The following is a 20785-nucleotide window of genomic DNA, read 5'->3' on the forward strand; positions in this document are numbered from 1 at the left end:
CAAAGATGAGGTTTCCTTTTCATTGGCTCTGACCAGCTCCTGCTCTTCTGATTTCAGTTACCAGTTTCGAAGCACCTGGGCTCAGCTCCCAGAGGAGCTGCCTCTTGGCTTCCCCACTCTCCATTCCTCTGTGGCCTCCTCGGAGGGGAAGGGAAGGGCTCAGGGACCCCTCCCATCCCCTGGCCTGCATGGAAACGCTGTGTGGAAGAGGCATGATGCTGAAGGTGAGGCTCCTGTAGGCCCCCAACCAAAGCCATGAGGCCAGCATGCCCCCCCCCCCAAAAGCCCCACACCTTTCCTGCCTCTGGAGCGGAGGGCACTGGGGCAGCCGGCCCCTCCACCACCTAGTGCCTGGCTTGGGGTGTGATGGTTCTTTCGCAGTGTCAGGTCCTCAAGCTGGGCCCGGCTCTTTCCTTGTCCCATTCCTGTCTCCTTCCAAGCCCTCACCGTGGCCGTCTGAAAACCTCACATCCAGTGTCCTAAATTGTCTCCTCCTCCCTCTCCCCATGCCTCTGCAACCCAAGGGGGGAAGTGGGAGGTTGTCTCCCTTCTCCAACCCCAGCTTCACATAATGGAACAGCTTTTGGCCTTTTCCTTCTTGAAGGTGGAAGAGATGAGTTCGGAACGACTGGGGAGGTGGAGCAGTCGCTTGGAGAGGCTTCGGACAGGGCTCTTCGGGGGCACTGGGCTGGGCTTGTTCAGACACACCGTGGACGCCGTCCGGAAGATGCTGTGGATACTCTTTTCTGAGGTGAAAGCCGAGCCTTCCAGGTAGATTTCCGCACCCAGCTGCTTGGCTATTGCACAGCCCTGCAGGAGGAGTGAGGTCATCAATGCAGTGCCCCAAATGGCTCTGAAACACTGCCTTCTAAGGTCAGTGGTCCTCCCCAGGGCTGCTCCGATGGACCCAACTGCCAGTCTCCCACCACCACCCTCTGCTGATTATCTTCTGAAGGTGAAGCCTGACTGCACCTTAAGTCACCTGGCACACTTTTTAAACCACACTGATGCCAGAACAAGTAAATCAGAATTTCTGGGGGTATGCCGAGGCGTTAGGATTTTCAAGAGCTCCCCGGATGACTGTAATGTGAAACACTGGTTTAAAAGAAACGATCCTTACACTCCCATGTGCATAAGAAGTTATCCAGGGACTTAATTAAAAATGCAATCCCCATACTTTTCTCCCAGAGTGACTCTATAGATAAGGAGTCAGGAATTCTAAAAAGCACCTCTAGTGATTCTAATGCAGGTGGCACACACAGGAATGGCTCACCTGCCAAACTATAGCATGAATCTGGGTAAACTGGTACCCAGCACCTCTATCCAGGTAACTAGTTTCCTGATTACAGATGGCCCCACAGAACACCAATTCTCTCTTGCCGTAGTGAGTGAGTGTGAGCAGGGGCCACATTTCAAGCCCTCTCCTGTAGCCTTCCCCAACTCAGCCCCCAACACACACGAGGGCCCCCCCACACACACACACCACACACACACACCTGCTCGTAAGAGATGGGTGCCTGCTTCTGGTGGGACAGCTCCATCAGAGTGCTCAGGTCTGTTCGCAGGTCTGTCTTACAGCCAATAAGCAAGACGCGGGTGCTGGGACAATAATCGAGGATTTCCGTCCTCCACTGAAGAGCCGTGCAAGAAGATGGGAAGGAGGAAGGAAGGAGAGTCAGTGGCTGACGGACACCCGGAGAAACCCAGTTGGCAACATCACACACACCATCCAGTACACCACCAGCTCAGCCCTCCCTCTGAGTCACAGCACCACCACTGCACTAATTACATCATCTTCCTGCCCATGAGGGCTTTGGGGCCACAGGAATGCTGTTCCAAGAGTCTGTCCCCAAATTCAACAGCCCAGTCACCAGAGAGAGCACGGAGGCAAATCTCCCACTCTCTGGCAAGCATATGGGGCATGGGTCTGCCCCCTCAACCCAGAGGGCTTCACAAGTCCAGAAAGCCAAGAAGAAGCCAACCGGTCTCTTTCCAAGGGAAGGAAATAATCCCAGAGTCTTCTGGGAAACTAGGCTAGTTCCACAAGCTTTCCTGGGACTCCTCAGTATGGGCAGACCTTGCTACTCGGACCAAGGCATTTCCTACCAGCAGTTCGGCTCAGGCCTGCCTGGCTTGCCCAGTCCAGAAGGCCTGGGATCAAGGTCAATGAAAGCTGCCACCAAAAGGCCCCTTCCCCGACCCTCAAACCATATCACCAGACGGTTCTCTACTCTCAATCCCTCACTTCCTGAGTCTCAACACTTCCCTCCCTTGCTGGGCCTCTGACAGAGCAGTGCAGGAGAGGGGCAGAGGCAGGATGCAGAGGGGACTGGAGATCTGGGTTCTAGTCCTGGAGCTGTAGCTAATGTGGCCTCAGGCAAATCTCTGCCTTCCCTGGCCTCAGTTTCTTCCTGTTACACAAGAGGGGATTAGATGACAAGGTCCCCAAGATTCCTTTTTGTTCTCAGGCTGAGCTAGAGATAGCAGAGTTTATCCAGCCTTACCTTCTTGAGTGCACTGTCCACTGTCTCTGGACGGCTGATATCAAAGCATAGTAATACTGCATCTGAGTCGCTATAGCAGAGTGGACGGACATTGTCATAGTAGGGAGATCCTGGTAGAGACGAGAGAGAGCTGATGGTGAGCCATGGCATTCTCCCTCCCTACAGGCCTAAACCAAAAGAGCCCTGGGAATACCATGCTTGGTCCCTTAGGTGAGATGGCCCCACCCATGCCCCAGGGGAATGTGCTCCAGTGCGGAGCTTGGGACCTGACCGCCTTCTGCGGTACAAGAATATCATCTTCCTTAGTCCTAAAAAAGGGAAAGGGGGCAAAATGAAAGGGAAGTGGAGTATAATTTGGCCCTGTCTGGATCTCCTACAGTGGGCTTAGTTGAAGGTTCGCCAGTTTTCTGAGTCTCAGGGGAAGCTGCTCCTACCCCTACAGAGAGACCAGGCCTTGTTTAAGGTCTCTTTTCTGGAGTCTGCCTGCTGCCCAACCTCTGCTCTAGGGTCTCCCCAGTGAAGGAACAAATCTGCCTGTTACATAAGTGGCTGCCCCGCTTCTTTGCCGTGGGGTCAGAACTCTAGGAGGCTGGCAGGGGAGGGAGAGCATCAAGAATTCAGTGTCCCACTCCTCCCACCCGAATCAGCTTACGCTGTAAAGGGCACAAGGAAAGCTGCAGCCCCCATCCCAAGATCTCAGGGAGGCGTTCTCAGAGACAGCAGCACCCATAGCTGGGATTTAGAGGCTCGAATAAGGGTCCTTCACTGGGAGGGGAGTAGGCAATGCAGACTCAGGTGGTCCAATACGGGAGAATGCTAGGGGTTGAACCTGCCCCCCTCCACCCTGGGGAAGGAAGAGTAGCAGATTTGGAACCCAGACAATCCGTGCTCAGAATAGCAAGCAGCCCCTCTCCCTGAACCGCAATTGCCATGGAAACTGGGGGGAATCCAAGCTGAGGCGGTGGGGGGGGGTTAGTTGTTAAAAAAAAAAAGGAGTAAAGGGGAGTTGGGATAGCTGCTTGCTCCTTCAGCAATTGGTCCCCATCCCTCTCTGAGGTGGGGTCTTATCACAGCATCACCGAGCAAAGGGAGCACTGCAGCACTGGGGAAGGGGGAGGGGAGGACGCCTCCATTCTGGCTCCAAGCGATCCCCCTCCCCTAAGACCAGCAAGTGAATAATGGGAACAGGTTCAACCCTGGCCCCAGTGCTGGGAAGCCCCATCCCACACACCCCTGCTTCTCCCTCTCCCTTGTGGGCACTTCATTTGCAAGAGGGAGTTTGAGGATGACCGATAGCCTGCAACCTTTCAGAACTCGGGGGGTGGGGGACGGGCTGGGGGGATGCGACACAGGGAACAGAGACCACCTTGCTGACTTTCCGTTATCTGGACTGGGATTCAAGGGCTGCATTCTGACTGTGAGAGGAGAAGGAGGGGCTCTTTGGGGTGGTGGTAGTGAAAAGAGATGAGCTGCAGTAAGATTCTGGGAAGATTGAGAGGTGGGCAGAGTACAGCAGACGAAAAACCATACATCATGCAGCCACGCTGCATTCCAGTCCAGTCCAGCCAGCACAGCACAGTCCAGGAAAACCAGAATCCTGCCTCCCAGCCCCTGGAACTGCAATGGAGGAAAGCATGCCTCCGTTGAGGTTGAGGAATTTGTTTTGTTTCGGGGAGTGGGGAGCAAAAGGAAGTCTCATTTTCCGTTTACCCATCCCCTACCTCCAATCTTTCGAGACCTCAAAATTGGATGCTGGGAATAACAGCTCTTTGGAAGAGTAGGATGGCATATTTATATGGAACAGGAAACCCCTAGTGATTTATAGTTCCTCTTAAACTCAGCCTGAATATGCATTTTTTGGAGAGAAGTGGATTTTATTTTCTTTCTCCTATTCCTGGCTTTTAGTCCTTAATTATGACTCTGAGCTCAGTCTATTAAAAAAAAGGGCTGGGCTAAAGAGATAATGAAGGGGTCAGAATCAAAGCAAAGGATAGACTAGCACTGAAGGTTTAGGGATGAGAGGCTTGAAACATACTGCTTTCTACGATCCAGAAAGACAGAGCCCAGTCAGAGCCAACAGCCCCCCCAACTAGGTACAACGTGCCCATGCCCCATATTAAGCCCCCACCCTCCAAAACACTGACGATGCATCGCTTCATCCCTCAGCCGCAGAGGTATGACAGTGGGGCTGAGCTGCGGCAGGCAAGCAGGCAGCAGTGGCCTGAGATGGAATGCGGGAGAGAAAACTGAGTCAGGAGCAATATTTCCCCCAAAGCAGGCTTGTCTCCTTGCCTCACCCACAACGGCCTCCAGCAGCACTGCCTCCTGCCTCTTCTTTGGCTTTGCTCTGGGGCAGTAAAGCCTGTGTGTGCGTGTGCTGGGTGGCAGGGAGTGGAAATGGAGAAGCCCTAACTGCCTCCTCCAGTAGTCTTCCGGGGTCCATCCACCTCACCATCTCAGCCCTCTGAAGGATGGAGCCAGACCCAGAGAAGTGAGTAGCTTCTGGGGTTTATCCACTCTGAACCCCTGGACCAGCCAACTGAGTTGGCCAAACTCTCCCCACAACCCCAACCAAAGAATCTTCAGGTCCCCTTCTTTCAGTTTCCAGCAAGCACCAAACTCCTTCTCCCCGTCAAAGAGGGAAACAATTTCTAAAAGACGGCAGCTGCAGCAGACCAGTAGGGGTGGGAAGGCGGGGACTTGGGGCCAGCAGTCTTACCTGAGGTGTCCCAGAGACTGAGCTCCACTCTCTGTTCCTCTGTCTCCAAGCAGGCTGTGTAATTCTCAAACACAGTGGGCACATACGTCTGTGAAAAGAGAGGAACTATTCACACCCTGGGCGTCCCTACCCTTGTAACCCTCCAGTTAGTGCTGGCTACACAAGAAGCCGCTCATCTTAGTGAGACACGAAAGTGTCAGGAGATAAGGAGAGGAGGGGATACCTGGGGCAGGAGGGACCACATGGGACAGAGGGAGGGGAGTGTAGAGGCACAGACAGTTTGCTCCATCAGAGTAAGAAATGTGAATGACTGCCTGCCAGGGACAAGCCCCCCATATCCTAGATGGTTAGGGAGACACACACAAAGATTCCTCTTGTCCCCAGATTTGTCTGTCTTCCAATGTCACAGCCACAAGCCAATTCTAGCGCTTTATCTTTTCCCCACAAGCCCCTTGGACCAGCAGGGCAGCAGAAAGGAGCAGCAGAAGCCTGCCTGGGGACAAGCGCATAGAACCTTTGAGGATGGGTGAAGGGATGGACAGGTATTACGTCAAGAAAAAACCCCAGACTCTCAAATGCTTCCAGTTCCCTCTCCCAAGAGCAGACTCCAGGATGAAGGGAGGTAGGAGGGGATTTGATGGGGGGACCTATGGGTGAAGAGGTGAGGAGGAGCCTTCGGGGCGGCAGAAGTGGAACAGGTCTCAGGGGAAGCTAAGGCAGGGCGGTCCTCCAGCCAGAAAGCGGCTGAGGATGGGGAGGGGTGGGGCGGGGTGAGACAGCTCCCCTGGGCGGGTGGGAATCTACCCCCAGCTGGCATACGGGCAAGGAGGAAAGCTGGCCAGTCGTCGGGCGAGCAGCTCACCTCGGGATAGCAGTCTTTCGCCAACACCTGTAACATAGCTGTCTTCCCACACTGCACATCCCCCACCAGAACGAGCTTACATCTGGCCACGATTGGCTGGGGGGCCCGTCTCTCCTTCATGGCTGCAGCCTCCGCGGGACCTGGACTCGGATTCAGAGAGGATAACGTTGCGCCAGGTGCGTCTCAGCACACGACCCAGCCCGATTCCCTGTGTCTCTCCAACTGAAAAAGAGGCCGGCACAGCCTCCTTATATCACCCTGGCTGAGCCAATCACAAGAGGGGGCGGACTCTGCCACAGCCAATCCCTGAGGTGGGATCCCCTCCAGCAGCCAATGGCAGGAGGTTCTGAGTCAGAGCCCTCTTTCTCTTTCTCTGAAAGCTCTTTCCCTTTCTCTTAAAGCTGCACCTTCGCTTCCTCTGAAAGGGGATTCCCACGTTGTTTTGCATTTGTATTGGGGTTGGGAGTAGGAGGGGGAATGAAGCAAAATTTAATGGTCTTGTGTGGCCACCAGTTAGTGTCAAAAACAAACTAGCAGGCGCAAGAGGGAAGAGATATGGGAACATATGTGTATGTATAACTGATTCACTTTGTTATAAAGCAGAAACTAACACACCATTGTAAAGCAATTATACCCCAATAAAGATGTTTAAAAAAAAAAAAAAACTAGCTAAGAATGTGGATAGTGAGGTCGAGCTGGAGTTGTCCCAGGAGAAGAACAGGACTTGCCTAAATTGTAGACAGGTGACACCCCTTGGGGAAGGGGCGGTCCCAGAAATTTCTGACCCCTCTGTTCTATCTAATCCCCACCCAAACCATTTCCCACAGAAGCTCCTGCTGGACCCCTTTATCAGCTCCTGCTGGACCCCTTTCAACTCCCGTCTCTTTCTCAGAAATCACCTTCATCCAAAAATAAATAAGTTAAGAAACTTTCTTGCATCATCTGGAAAAAACCCACAGAGCTCCTGACCCACAGCTGGGCAGAGAGAAAGGAATGAGGGAATCTGGCAAGTGGGGATGGGAGCAAGGAGTAGAAAACAAACAAAGTCGCTGTCTGTTCCGCCAGACAACCTCTCACTCCAGGCCTGGCAGGAGTTGCTTTAGGAGTGTTTGTTCTGCTGCTTGGGTTCAGCTTCCTGGATGAATCAGGCACAGGTCCAGTTTCAGGCTGACACCTACTGACGCTGAGGTACTGCGTGTGTCACCTGGTTAAAGTCCAGAATGGAAGACTGGACTGGGACTTCGGGGTTAGGAAGCTGGAGGGCAAGATGAGGTTGAGATGAGCTACGTAACTGCCTGCCAGCCCTCAGCCCTCAGGGCCTTCATCTTACTGCCTCTCTGCTAGACAGACCCACTGTACGTCCGCAGCCTGAATAACCCGCTGATTATTCAGGAACAAAGACAGCCCAGATGAGGCCTCCTGGGGATAAGGGATTGAAGTAAGACTGACCTTGGACAAAAGTGAGAGCATGCCAGACTTCTCTAGGTCCCTTCACCTCGTCAAGCCCAGTGCCTCTGGAGCACAGCCGGGGTCCTGTTCCATCTGAGCTTTACTCTAATTCACCATCATTGCTGCCCCACCCAGGGGTATTTTCCCTGTTACGAAGGATGTTTAAAAGTCTTCCCTGGGGAGCTTCCCTGGTGGCGCGGTGGTTGAGAGTCCGCCTGCCGATGCAGGGGACATGGGTTCGTGCCCAGTTTGGGAAGATCCCACATGCCGCAGAGCGGCTGGGCCCGTGAGCCATGGCAGCTGAGTCTGCGCATCCGGAGCCTGTGCTCCGCAACGGGAGAGGCCATAACAGTGAGAGGCCCGCGTACCGCAAAAAAAAACCCAAAAAGTCTTCCCTGGGGACTTCCCTGGTGGCACAGTAGTTAAGAATCTGCCTGCCAAGGCAGGGGACATGGGTTCGAGCTCTGATCCGGGAAGATCCTACATGCGTGGAGCAACTAAGCCTTGTGCCACAACTTCTGAGCCTGCGCTCAAGGGCCCATGTGCTGCAACTATTGAGCCTGCGTGCTGCAACTACTGAAGCCCACGCCTCTAGAGCCCATGCTCCACAACAAGAGAAGCCACCGCAATGAGAAGCCCACATACCTTAGAAGAGTAGCCCCCGCTCGCCGCAACTGGAGAAAGCCCACACCAAGCAGCGACCAAGACCCAATGCGGCCATAAATTAATTAATTAATTTAAAAATCTTCCCTGGACCCAAAGGGACAGATCTCTAAGGGTAAGATTGCAATGCCCTCGACAGACAGGAGAATGGAGAGTATTTTGAGAATGTAGCCTAGCCAGTGTGCCTCCCATCAAAGCCTATGGCATCCAAGTCCAAGTTGCTTGGCTAAGGGCTCTGAGGCTAAGTCTTGCACTGTCCTCTGCCCATCTCCTAAGGCTCTCTTTCCAGGGATCAGGAATCACCTCAGGGAACCTCCAGGGTAGAAGGACAGTTATCCAGGTGCTACCATTGGCTGGTTACCCTCCTTTCCCAGGCAGGCTCTCTGGAAGTTTCTTCTCCCTACCATTCCCCAGGCCTCATCCTCAGCCCTCAGGTAATGTTCTGCCTATAGAATTTGTCCTCTTCTTGCCCTTTTCCAGCAGGCTGGCAGCTTCTCTGAGTTGCCCATAAATATGGTTTGGGAGCGTTCCAGGAACAGCTGTAAGATCACAGTCTGCCTCAGCTTGGAGTCCCCTCCCTCAGCCTTTTTCCTGGTGCCTTCCTCCCTCAGTCTCATCTGGATTCAGTTCTGGAGGCATCAGTGGGGTTCCCATACAGCCTCTTAACCCTTAACTGGGTTCCCTCCAATGGCAGCCCCAAAGGCTTTAGCCCTCTCTCTCCCCCATGTTCTCTACCAGCCTGCGCCTACACATACCCGCGCCCAAGCCACTTCAAATAAACATTCACATAAGTAAAAACTGTTCTTGCCCTGCAAACAGCTTCCTCTGGCTTCTAATAAGTTTGCCATCCATAAGGTCCACTGAGATAGGAATTCTGGGAGCTGGTGCTAACACTGCTTCTTCCCTGAGTGGCTGCATTTCAGGGAAGAGGAGCAGAAAGCCTGAGCCGTGAGATGGAGCAGCCCCCATCATGGCTGATTCTCAAGATGTGTCTCCAAAGGTATTTTGTGGGTCACAAGTTTATGAGTTGTGGTGTGTGTGTGTGTGTGTGTGTGTGTGTGTGTTCAGAAGGCAGCGTGGCAACGTGAAAAAAGGATGGAGCCAAGATTCAGCTGGTCTGGGTGTTGGACCAGCTCTGCCCTTAACAAGCTGTGTGTGTTTGGGAGTCTCTTCTCTCTCTGGGCCCCTGTTTCCTTGTAGGTAATGTGAGGGCTTTGGACTAAAGAAGGGTTTTTTAGCCTTTTTTTTTTTTTTTTTTGCAGTTAGACTCCCTCCCCCAAGTTTGTTCAAACCTCTTCCAAGAGTCTTTATTTGAAAATCCAAAGCCAGAGTAATAAATTTATAAGATTGTTCTTTCCCACCAAGACCAGAAAAATTTTAAACAAGGTTATACTTGAAAGTGTTATCCTAAGGTGAAAGGAGCTAGTCACAAAAGGCCGCATATTATATGATTTCATTTGTATGAAATGTCCAGAACAAAGAAACAGAAAGTAGATGCGTGGTTGCCTGGGGCTCTAGGGGCTGGGGGAATGGAGAGTACTGCTAATGGGTACAGGGTTTCTTTTTGGGGTGATGAAACTTCTAAATTTGATTGTAGTGATGATTGTACAACTCTGTGAATATACTCAAAACCACTGAATTGTACAGTTTAAGTTGGTGAATTGTATGGTATGTGAATTATATCTTGATAAAGCTGTTACTTTTTTAAAAATAAGTTTATAATTCCAAATCTTCTTTATGGAATCTCCTTAACTTGCTGTTTTTTAATTCATTCATTTATTTATTTATTTTTGGCTGCATTGGGTCTCCATTGCTGCGCGTGGGCTTTCTCTAGTTGTGACTAAAGGGGGCTACTCTTCATTGCAGCACGCAGGCTCTAGAGCACAGGCTCAGTAGTTGTGGCGCATGGGCTTAGTGGCTCCGCGGCATGTGGGATCTTCCCGGACCAGGGCTTGAACCCATGTCTCCCACATTGGCAGACAGATTCTTAACCACTGCGCCACCAGGGAAGCCCTCCTTTAACTTTTTTTTTTTCTAAACTTGTGTGGAAATGTTCAAACATTTAAAAAGGTAGAAAGAATAATACAATAAACCCGTAGGTAACCAACACCAAGCTTCAATAATCATCCACGCAGTCTTGCTTCATCTATCCCCCCAGCCACTGCTCCCCACTACACCTCCTTACTCGATGATTTTATTTTTTATTTACTTTTTTAAAGGATTTTTTTGGGGGGGCCACACCGTGTGGCATGTGAAATCATAGTTCCTGGATCAGGGATCGAACCCACGCCCCCAACACATGCCCCCTGCACTGGAAGCATGGAGTCTTAACTGCTGGACCGCCAGGGAAGTCCTGGATGATTTTAAAACAAATTTTGGACATCATATCATTTAATCCATAGAGATTTCAGTACTCATCTGTAAAAGAAAAGGATTCTTCGTTAACATAATCAAAATACCATTGTCACAAATAAGTAACTCCTTAATATCACCAAATATCCAGTCAGTGCTAAAATTTCCCCAATCGTGTCACACCTTGGTTTAGTTAAATCGGAATCTGAACAAGGTCCACTCGTTGAATTTCATTGATACGGCTCTTAAGTGTCTTTTATTTCATAGGTTCCATCTCCTTTTTTTTCCCTCTCAATTTATGTGATGAAGAAACCAGGTTGTTTATTCTATAGTGTTTTCCACATTCTGGATTTTGCTGATTGCATCTCCATGGTGTTGTTAACATGTATTCATAGTAAACTCCTTTACAAATTAAGTCTTATGCAGTATTCCAAAATGTGAAAAAAGATGGAAAACAAAACTGCAGTGGTTGAATCAGAATTAGGCACTTGCAGTGAGGCTCACTCAGCCTTCTCTCCCCTCCTGGCGTACCTCTAAGGAACAAACTCCAGGGAACACAGTTTAAAAACCACTAGCCTGGATAATGTGTGTGTGTGTGTGTGTGTGTGTGTACCACACATTCAAAGCTCAGGGCTGCCCTATCGTTTTTTGGCTCTGATTACTGTGATAAGGTCCTTATCTGGGACAGTGGCATAATATACCAAGGTGTTCAGTGTGGTAGCAAATTCAAATCCACTCTGACTCTTACCAGAGCATACACAAACCCAGTACTTTCTCTGCCCTAGGGATCCTTACAAAGAACTCCCAGGCACCCTGCCACCCTGCCAGGGGTCTAGCAGGGCAAGGCCCATTCTCCCCTCCTTAGTATGACTCAGGTGTTCCACTTCTCAGTCCTACACCATAACTTCTCATGATCTCAGGGATCCCTGGCTCCTGGCCATGGGAACACCTGACACTTTGGGCTTTTTAGCTGGAGCAGCCACTACAGTGTTAACCAAGTTTTTAAGACTCAGTCCCTGGGCTTCCCTGGTGGCGCAGTGGTTGAGAGTCCGCCTGCAGATGCAGGGGACACGGGTTCGTGCCCCGGTCCGGGAAGATCCCACATGCCGCGGAGTGGCTGGGCCCGTGAGCCATGGCCGCTGAGCCTGCGCGTCCGGAGCCTGTGCTCCACAACGGGAGAGGCCACAGCAGTAAGAGGCCCGCGTACCGCAAAAAAAAAAAAAAGACTCAGTCCCTGTCTTCATGGAGTTTACAGCAATGATGGGGAGATAAAGCAAAAGCCTGGTGGGTAATTGAAACCAAGTGCAGTAGGAGTGCTGAGGAGGGAAGGGTCAGATCTGGTTAGGTGATCCTGGAAGGCTTATCCAAGAGGGTGGTTTCACCTGGGCCTCAATGTTATTTATTTGTTTGTTCGTTTGTTTCGGCTGCGTGCGGGATCTCTAGTTGTGGCATACACGTGGGATCTAGTTCCCTGACCAGGGATCGAACTCGGGCCCCCTGCTTTGGGAGCACAGAGTCTTAGCCGCTGGACCACCAGGAAAGTCCCTGGACCTCAATTTTGATACAAGATTGGTAAGGGCAGAGGACAGATGCAGGAAAATGCTAAGCGTGCCCAAGGACTGAAGAATCAATGCAACCAGCTAGAGCAGATGATTTGGGGGGGTGAGGCAGTTTGCCTGAAAACATAATTAGGAAAGGAAATCTGGTACTAAAATATCATTAAATACACTTAAAATCTGAAATATAGGAGTTTGTAGTTTTAAAAAAATACATACAAGTATACCTGTATGTTTTTCTTTTTAAAATTAATTTATTTTATTTTATTTATTTATTTTTGGCTGCGTTGTGTCTTTGCTGCTGCACGCGGGCCCTTTCTAGTTGTGGCGAGCAGGGGCTACTCTTCATTGCGGTGCGCGGGCTTCTCATTGTGGGGCCTCTCCCATTGCAGAGCACGGGCTCTAGGTGCGCGGGCTTCAGTAGTTGTGGCATGCGGGCTCAGTAGTTGTAGCTTGCGGGCTCTAGAGCACGGCTCAGTAGTTGCGGCACACGGGCTTTGTTGCTCCGTGGCATGTGGGATCCTCCCGGACCAGGGCTCCAACCCGTGTCCCCTGCACTGGCAGGTGGATTCCCAAGCACTGTGCCGCCAGGGAAGTCCCTGCATGTTGTTCTTGATTGTCAACGCCCTCCAGCCAAAGACCACCAGCAGACACTTGTAGCTGAACAAAATTGGGTTTGTGGACTCATTTCAATAAGAACTCACACCATGGCGGAACTATGGGGCATCCAGGAAAAGGGCTTAGGATTTGGACTTATATTTTCTGATTGGGGGAGAGGTCGGGAAAGCGAGGTTGCTCTGGATTTGAGGCTGTCAGGAAGCTGGAGGATTCTACAGTTGGGTACCTTAATTAAGAATGAAGCAGGGGGACTTCCCTGGTGATGCAGTGGTTAAGAATCCACCTGCCAATGCAGGGGACACCGTTTCGAGCCCTGGTCCAGGAAGATCCCACATGCCGTGGAGCAGCTAAGCCCATGCGCCACAACTACTGAGCCTGCACTCTAGAGCCTGCGAGCCACAACTACTGAGTCTGTGCGGCACAACTACTGAAGCCCGCATACCTAGAGCCCACGCTCTGCAACAAGAGAAGATACCACAGTGAGAAGCCCACACACTGCAACGAAGTATAGCCCCAACTCACCACAACTAGAGAAAGCCCGTGTGCAGCAACGAAGACCCAACACAGCTTAAAAAAAAAAAAAAAGAATGAAGCAGGGCTAACACTGTGATTGGTAAAGGAGCAGCAGCCACTCGTATTAGCTAGGATAGGGGGGTGTTTGTTCTTTTTTTAAAATATTTATTTATTTGTTTGTTTTTGGCTGCATTGGGTCTTCGTTGCTGCACGTGGGCTTTCTCTAGTTGCGGCGAGCGGGAGCTACACTTCGTTGTGGTGCACAGGCTTCTTGCGGTGGCTTCTCTCGTTGCGAGCGCAGGCTCTAGGCGCACAGGCTTCAGTAGTTATGGCACATGGGCTCAGTAGTTGTGGCTCATGGGCTCTAGAGCGCAGGCTCAGTAGTTGTGGTGCATGGGCTTAGTTGCTCCATGGCATGTGGGATCTTCCTGGACCAGGGCTCGAACCCGTGTCCCCTGCATTGGCAGGCGGATTCTTAACCACTGCGCCACCAGGGAAGTCCCTGTTTGTTCATTTTTGTGGCTTGGACAATGTTCTTGTTTTTGCCTGTGTTTGGATGCGACTATGAAAAGGTCTTATTCTTGATCTGTCACGGGCATTGGGTGGCCTCGTTTGATGTTGGTATTCTGTGAAAGTGTTATGTTCTACAGGAGAAAGCCAAAATCTAGCTATGAAGGCCAGGCCTATTCCTGGGGCTTTTCTCTTTCTTGTGTTCCTCTTTGTGGGAGCTGGGTGGTGTTATATGAATCTGGTGAGAGATCGGAAGGAAGAACAAAAGGAAAGAGAATTTTCTAGGAAAATGTCCTGGAGGAAGTAGCATTGAGCTATGATGTAAAACAAGAATAAGATGCTGAGAGGTGGGCCAGGGTATAGGCAATGTTCTAGGGGAATGGGATGGCATGGAAGCAAGAAATGGAGGAAGACAACCAGTGAATGCATGTGTGTGTGTGTGTGTGTGTGTGTGTGTGTGTGTGTGTGTGTGTGTGTGTAAAGGCTTATATAGGAGAAGAAAGATAAAAAGCTACCTGAACTAGACTAAGAATTAGGAGGAAAAAGACGGCTGAGGATGGGACAGGAGGGGAAATGGGGAGGCGGTAAGGACAGTGGTCCTGAAGAAGCCTTGTTCTGTCTGGTTTGGGCTGAGTTGGGGGGTGAGAGTGGGGAACAGAGGAGCAGAACGTGGCCAAAGTGAGTGCAGCTCCCATACATGGAATAGGCACTCGGAGCACAGGACAGTGGGGAGACCACAGCACGTAGGGCTTCCTGCCTTCTCTTGCCACCACCAGGGCTTGGTCAGGACCAAGGTGGCCGCTTGCTGAGTGAGTGGTAGGGAGCCCTCATACTAGGGGGAATTCTGTGGGGGGAGAGGACCTTAGGAACATGGGAGTCAGCTGGGAAATGATGTGAACCCTGAGCCAGACATACTCCCTGTCCAGTTTCCCATGTCCAGCCACTTCCTCATCCTCCAGTGTGGCAAATCCCTCACCCTCCTCTACTCTCTCAGTTCCTTCTGCTCCGCCTTCATTTACAGCCTCCCTGGGGACCTTTGTTTTGGGGGTTTTGTTTTTTCCTTTTTTTTTTTTTTTTTTTTGGCTGCATTAGGTCTTCGTTACTGTGCGCGGGCATTCTCTAGTTGTGGCGAGTGTGGGCTACTCTTCCTTAAGGTGCACAGGCTTCTCATTGCGGTGGCTTCTCTTGTTGCAGAGCACAGGCTCTAGCCGCACGGGCTTCAGTAGTTGTGGCACGCGGGGGCTAGAGCACGCGGGCTTCAGCAGTTGCAGCGTGTAGGCTCAGTAGTTGTGGCGCACGGACTTAGTAGCTCCGCGGCATGTGGGATCTTCCCGGACCAAGGCTCGAACCTGTGTCCCCTGAGCTGGTAGGCAGATTCTTAACCACTGCGCCACCAGGGAAGTCCCTCCCTGGGGATCTTTGTGTGTCCACTCTCCCAGGCTCCTCCAGGAGGTCCTTGATCAGGCAAAGATGGACAGAAGTATAACTTTCCTCTGCCTGCCCTCAAATTTCTTGCCTGCAAAAGCAAGGCAAACCTGTTTTGGTGGGAAAATGACTGTAAGTAAGGAGACTCAGTTTCTCTATTTCTAAATGGCAAGATTAAAACAAAACCAAGAAACTACACAGGTCATGTCCATCCTCTGCTTAAGTCTTCCTATGGGGTCAGGTTTACTTTGAATAAAGTCCAGTTTCTTTTAGAGCCATACATGACCTGCCTTGCCCCCTGGCATTTTTCCCCTCTCCTACTATGCTCCAGCCATGCTGAACTTTTGCTTCCTCCAATCATGGCTCTCAAACTTTTCTGTACCAAGTCATAGTCAGAAATACATGTTACACAAAGCGAGAGAGAGGCATGGACGTATATACACAACCAAACGTAAGGTAGATAGCTAGTGGGAAGCAGCCGCATAGCACAGGGATATCAGCTCGGTGCTTTGTGACCGCCTGGAGGGGTGGGATAGGGAGGGTGGGAGGGAGGGTGACGCAAGAGGGAAGAGATATGGGAACGTATGTATATGTATAACTGATTCACTTTGTTATAAAGCAGAAACTAACACACCATTGTAAAGCAATTATACCCCAATAAAGATGTTAAAAAAAAAAAAGAAATACATGTTACATCACAGCCTAAAACATACACACACTCACAATTTATGTACATATACATTTACATATAAATACATATTTACAGCACACACACACACATTCATGCTGACATTAAAGTTCCCCAAAACATTCACCTTTACCAGGTACAATGTACTCTACTTGTACCTGGGGCCTTTTCGCTGCATTCCCTCTGCCTGGAGTGCCCTGCTCTTTGATTATCGCCACTGGTACCATTTTACCCCTCAGTTCTTGGGTTTAGTGGCATCTGCCCAGAGAGGTCAACTCGACTCAAGTGGCCACTTGCCCATTCCCTTTCATGTTCTCTGGCACTTGTCACTATGATATTTTTCTGGCTTACTCTGATAAAGTGGACTTGGTGGGGTCTTTTCGCTACTGTTTCCTGCCGTATCCCCAGCGTCTAGAATGGTGCCTGGAGCATGGCAGTGCTCGGTGAATGTTGATAGAACGAAGGAATGACCCTGATCCGGCCTCTCTCTCTCTTTGGGCCCCAGCATCCTCATCTACAAAGTGCGAGGCTGGACTTACTCTCTGGATGCCTTCCGGCTTACCTACAGTCCAGTCTTCCAGGGCACGCCAAGGATGTGCTCCAGATAACCAGAGTCTGGCAGTGGGTGGGATGGAGAGGGTCAGGCGGTCACCTGTTAGCCCACAATCCTGTTTATTGAGGACAGATACTGAAGAAGGACAGAAACTTGCTTCTAGGTTAGTGAAGGCCAAAGGTATAAACCCAGGCACAGAGCAAAACATGGAAAGGCAGAACTGGAGCCAGCCAGACATAACGAGAACAAGCATTTGGTCCTTCCTGTGTGCTGTGCCCTGTCTGCGTTGTCTCACTCAATCCTCAGTCCTCTGAGGGTCCAAGAGGCGGTCCAGGACTTCATTAGCACCTCCGCTCAGGAGTCAGCCCCACCAGGTACAAAACCTGACTCAATGCTTCCAGAGGCAGCACAGGTGGAGAGCCCAGGCTCAAGCCACACGGCCCAGGTTTGAATCCTGTTCCCAGTTATGTGAACTGGGTGAGATTTCTCACGTCTCCAGTCATTGCGTTACTTCACATTCTTGCCAGCACTTCCTGGGGATTGGGGATCTTAAGCAAACTAGGAGTCTCCGCTGGGCTTGCCATCCCATCTGACCCCCTGGGACTCCTGGCCTCTGGCTACAGCAAGCCGGTTGAAAGCCTTGGCTCTGTGTCCAGTGGGCTGAGGTCTGTGCCCAAGACCTCAAGCATTTGCTACCTTGTGACCTTAGGCAACCTCTGTGAGCCTTGGTTTCCTTGGCAGGGACGTGGACTTCCTGAGCCAGGGTTTCATCCACAGCTGCGACATTCTTCTGCTCACCAATCTTAGTCTCTCCACCCCAACACTTCCTCTTCCCTGAGGGAGAGAAAACAGAATTTGACACAGAGAGCCCTGAAGTCTGTTATTATTAAGAGGCTTGCCTTCCTCCTTCCGATTTTCCCCAGACTGAATAATCCAGATCCTTTCCTCTTGCTTCGCAAATCTAATTCTCAGCCCTTCCCACACCTCTCCTCTGCCGCCTCTCGATATCACCTGTGTCTTCAGACACTGGCGGCACCAAGTCCAGCTCCGGGACTCGGACTGGCATGTGGATGGAGTTGAATGAAAGAGGGCTGAGAAATAGCCCCGCGTCCTGGAGGACCCTCAGGTTCATTGAATGACAGCTCCATTATCAAGGCCTTTGCCACCTACAAGGCACTGTGCTCAGTACTTCCCTTGCATTATTTCACTTAAACTTCTCTACAACTCTATTAGGTAAATGCTGTTTTATTGATGACGAAGCCTAAACCTAATTGGTGGGGTGCAGGCTCCTCGGTTCATCTGGCTCCCCAGCTCCTCCTTTGAATCAGGGTGCTGTCACAGTGGGACAAGCCAGGAACTGCAGAAATAGAACTGCAGAAATAGAGCTGCCTCTTCTGAAGGGAGGGAAAAAAACGCCAGAGTGGGAGAAGTTTCCAGGAGGGAAACAAGACAAAAGTATAGAAAGGATGAAAGACCCAGAGACACATACAGTTCAGAATCATGTTAAAATCGACATTTATCTGTGCTGAGGGGATGGGAGAGGCAGTGATGAAAGATGGGTGGGATAAGTCTGGAAATTTTCAGCGGAAGGTAAGAATGGATGGGGTGGGGCAGGGTTGAAGAATGGTCATGGAAAGAAATGTCCCAACCCCCATGCCTGTGAAGAAACGAAAGATCAGGTGGGTGCTAGTGTGTGAACTGTGTTTATTTTTTCCGAAGTCTAAAAATACAGTGAAAAGGAAACACACACACACACACACACACACACACGGACTAACCTAACCAGAAACGGGAAAAAGTGGTCATGGCAACAGCTGAGAAATCGGAGTTAGGAATTTCAGGAACTGGCATAACTTGGTGACCTGAGCTTGGAAATTCCACCTCATGACGAAGCTCTTGAAAGCTGCCAGCTTCCCATCAGAGTCTGGAGCACTTTCCCAGCCTGGGGCGGGGCAGGGAAAGGAGGAAGGAGGAGGTGAGTGCCTCCTACTGAGAGGGCAGACCTGTCACTTTGAGGGGCTGTGGGTGTGGAATGAATAAGGGGGTGGGGTCCTCCATTTAGCCCCCTCTCATAGTAATAATAACTATGACAAGAATAACCCCTTACCGAGTGCTCACCAGATATCAACAATCTTGCGGAGGAAGTAAGAATTATGATCCCTACTTTACAGGTGAGGACTCAGAGAGGTTAAGTAATTTGCCTAAGCTCTCACAGCTAGCAAATGGCAGATCTAGGGAGTTTGAAATCGCAGATCCCTTTTGTGGATCTGAGGAAAGCTAAGTACCCAGTACCCAGGAAAAAAGCTTATAATGAACTTATATACAACATTTTATATTCAATTTCAGGGGCTTCGAAGAGCAGTTGGGTCGTAGGGCCAGTGTTGAATTAGCTCCCACTCTACCCCATCCCATCTCCAATCCACTAGTCCAGTAAACAAAGCCAGGGGAGGGGGTGGCTTATAGCTACTGCCTGCCCCCCCCCCAACCCCTGCTCTTCTGGGACGTGGGGTTTGCCCTGGCTCTTTTGAGAGGTCTCCCCAGTCTGCTCTGGTGTGAGGTGGGGAGAGGGCTGGTAGGGCCAGGGGGTTGGGAATGCTATAATGGGCTCTGTGGAGAAGCCAGAATTGTGCTATATTGGAGGACAATGCTCTTACCTCACCCCCTCAGGGTATCCTTTTCGGGTAGAGATTTGGAACTGCCCAGACTAGAAGAGATGAAGGCCTCCTCCCTTAATTAAATGCCCAGGGGTTGCTATGGAAACCAGAGCTTCCAAATCCTGGTCAGACAATGGGGAGAGGAGCTGCCTCCAGCCTAGACAAGTGAAGCTTCAGGGACCTTGTCGGGGAAAGGAATGGGGGCCAGAGGGTGAGAAAAAGGGGGTGCCAGCCAAGGAGTTCAGCCTCCCCTCTCCGTGGAACTGTGGGAGGGGGCCTCTCCGAACCGAGGGGTCTGCCTGAGATGGAGGAAGTGGGGGGTGGGGGCATGGCTCCGGGAGAGAGGAAGGGAATGGGGGCAGCCAGCTGGAGCCAGGCACTGCCCAGAACTGAACACCTCCTTTGTTCCCAGAGGAGAAGGCCAGCCAAGTTGGTAAACAAAGGGAAGAGGCCAGAGGGCAGACAGCTAAGCGATAAGGCTGGGGACTGCGAACAGCTGAGTAAGGGAGCCTGAGAGACAGAGGGGAAGTTCCCGAGTCCCACTGACAGGCAGAACGTTGGCATATATTGTCACCTGGACATACACAGTCACTAGAGCCACACGGGACCCGCGCTGACACACACCTCTACAGGAACAGTGTGCACTGAAGCACCTGCCTTTGGGGACACGCAGACCCCCAATGCCTTTGTCCCCCCAGCTCCCCTCTGGAGCCCTTTCTTCACCCCCGGCCTTTGGAGCGTCTCCATAGGGAAGGCAGTGAACAGCCCTCTGTAATCAGCCCAGCCTCCCGCACATGGGGCAGCAGCATATTGGGGTCAGGGTCTTCAGTGGGTCTTGGATCTTGTTACCACACGTCGAGGGAAAAGATCCCCAGTTTGAAAACAGTACAACACCTACCATTAATCGGCACTTACGTGTCAGGCAACTCTGCAATGACGGTCCTCCTCTCCTAGAGAAAGGAACCTGAGGGGAAGTTAAGTAAAGCAGGCCTCACAGCCGTCAGGAAGCGGCAAAGCTGGGACTTGAACCCAGGTTTGTCTGGTTCTAAAGCCCGTGTGCCTTCCCACTTGCCCCCCCTTTGCTTCAAAAACCTCTTGGAAACTTTTCTGAACAAGCCCACTCTGTTCTCGTCCCTTCGCTCTCCCACTCGGTGTTACCTAAATACTTCTCCAGAAGCAATTCCCAATTTGTAAGCTGGTTATCTAAAGGGTCTATATATAACTTGGTTGGTTGGTACCCAAACCTATTTTTTTCCAGAGAAAAGGTATTAAATGGGTCCAGAAAGGCCACTTGACCTAGAATGCAGCTGACAAGTACATCTGGTTCAGGACTAGCCCGGGGCCCCAACCATAGTTAAATATTATTGTTTCCTGGAGAAACACATCCCCAGTTCACTGGAGAGAAAGAAACAGCTTTCTGTTCTCACTTTGTCCACCCTCTCCATCATCCTGCTGTACCTGTATCCCAGCTGATGGCGTGGCTGAGGCTGGCGGGTGACAATTTATAAATCAGGCTACATTCTGAGTGCTGACCGAAGTGGGTGTTTCTTGAGAAAACGGCCCAGGGTGGAGAGGGTTAAGAAACCAAGGCTTGCAAAGCTGAAAGAACTGTTTGAGTGGCACAGAGAAGGCTTGAGGGTGGAGGGGCGAGCAGGATGGCTTCTACAACTGCTTAAAGGACTGTCCTGATTGCATCTAGCTCTAGAGGGCCAAACTAGG

At 51.0% G+C, this 20785-nt stretch overlaps 1 protein-coding gene across 1 annotated transcript; it reads right to left on the bottom strand.

Annotated features, from left to right (window-relative positions):
- Positions 1–6229, bottom strand: RND1 (Rho family GTPase 1). The gene is made up of 5 exons (XM_082665042.1): positions 6086–6229; positions 5224–5311; positions 2505–2614; positions 1497–1631; positions 1–810 (listed from the first exon to the last, which is right to left on the bottom strand). The coding sequence occupies exons 1-5, from the start codon at positions 6203–6205 to the stop codon at positions 565–567; spliced, it is 699 nt and encodes a 232-aa protein (XP_082521168.1). The 5' UTR covers positions 6206–6229; the 3' UTR covers positions 1–564.
- Positions 6230–20785: the final 14556 nt, after the last annotated feature.

This window comes from Grampus griseus, assembly GCF_964374135.1.
Source record: "Grampus griseus genome assembly, chromosome: 11".
NCBI lineage: Eukaryota > Metazoa > Chordata > Mammalia > Artiodactyla > Delphinidae > Grampus > Grampus griseus.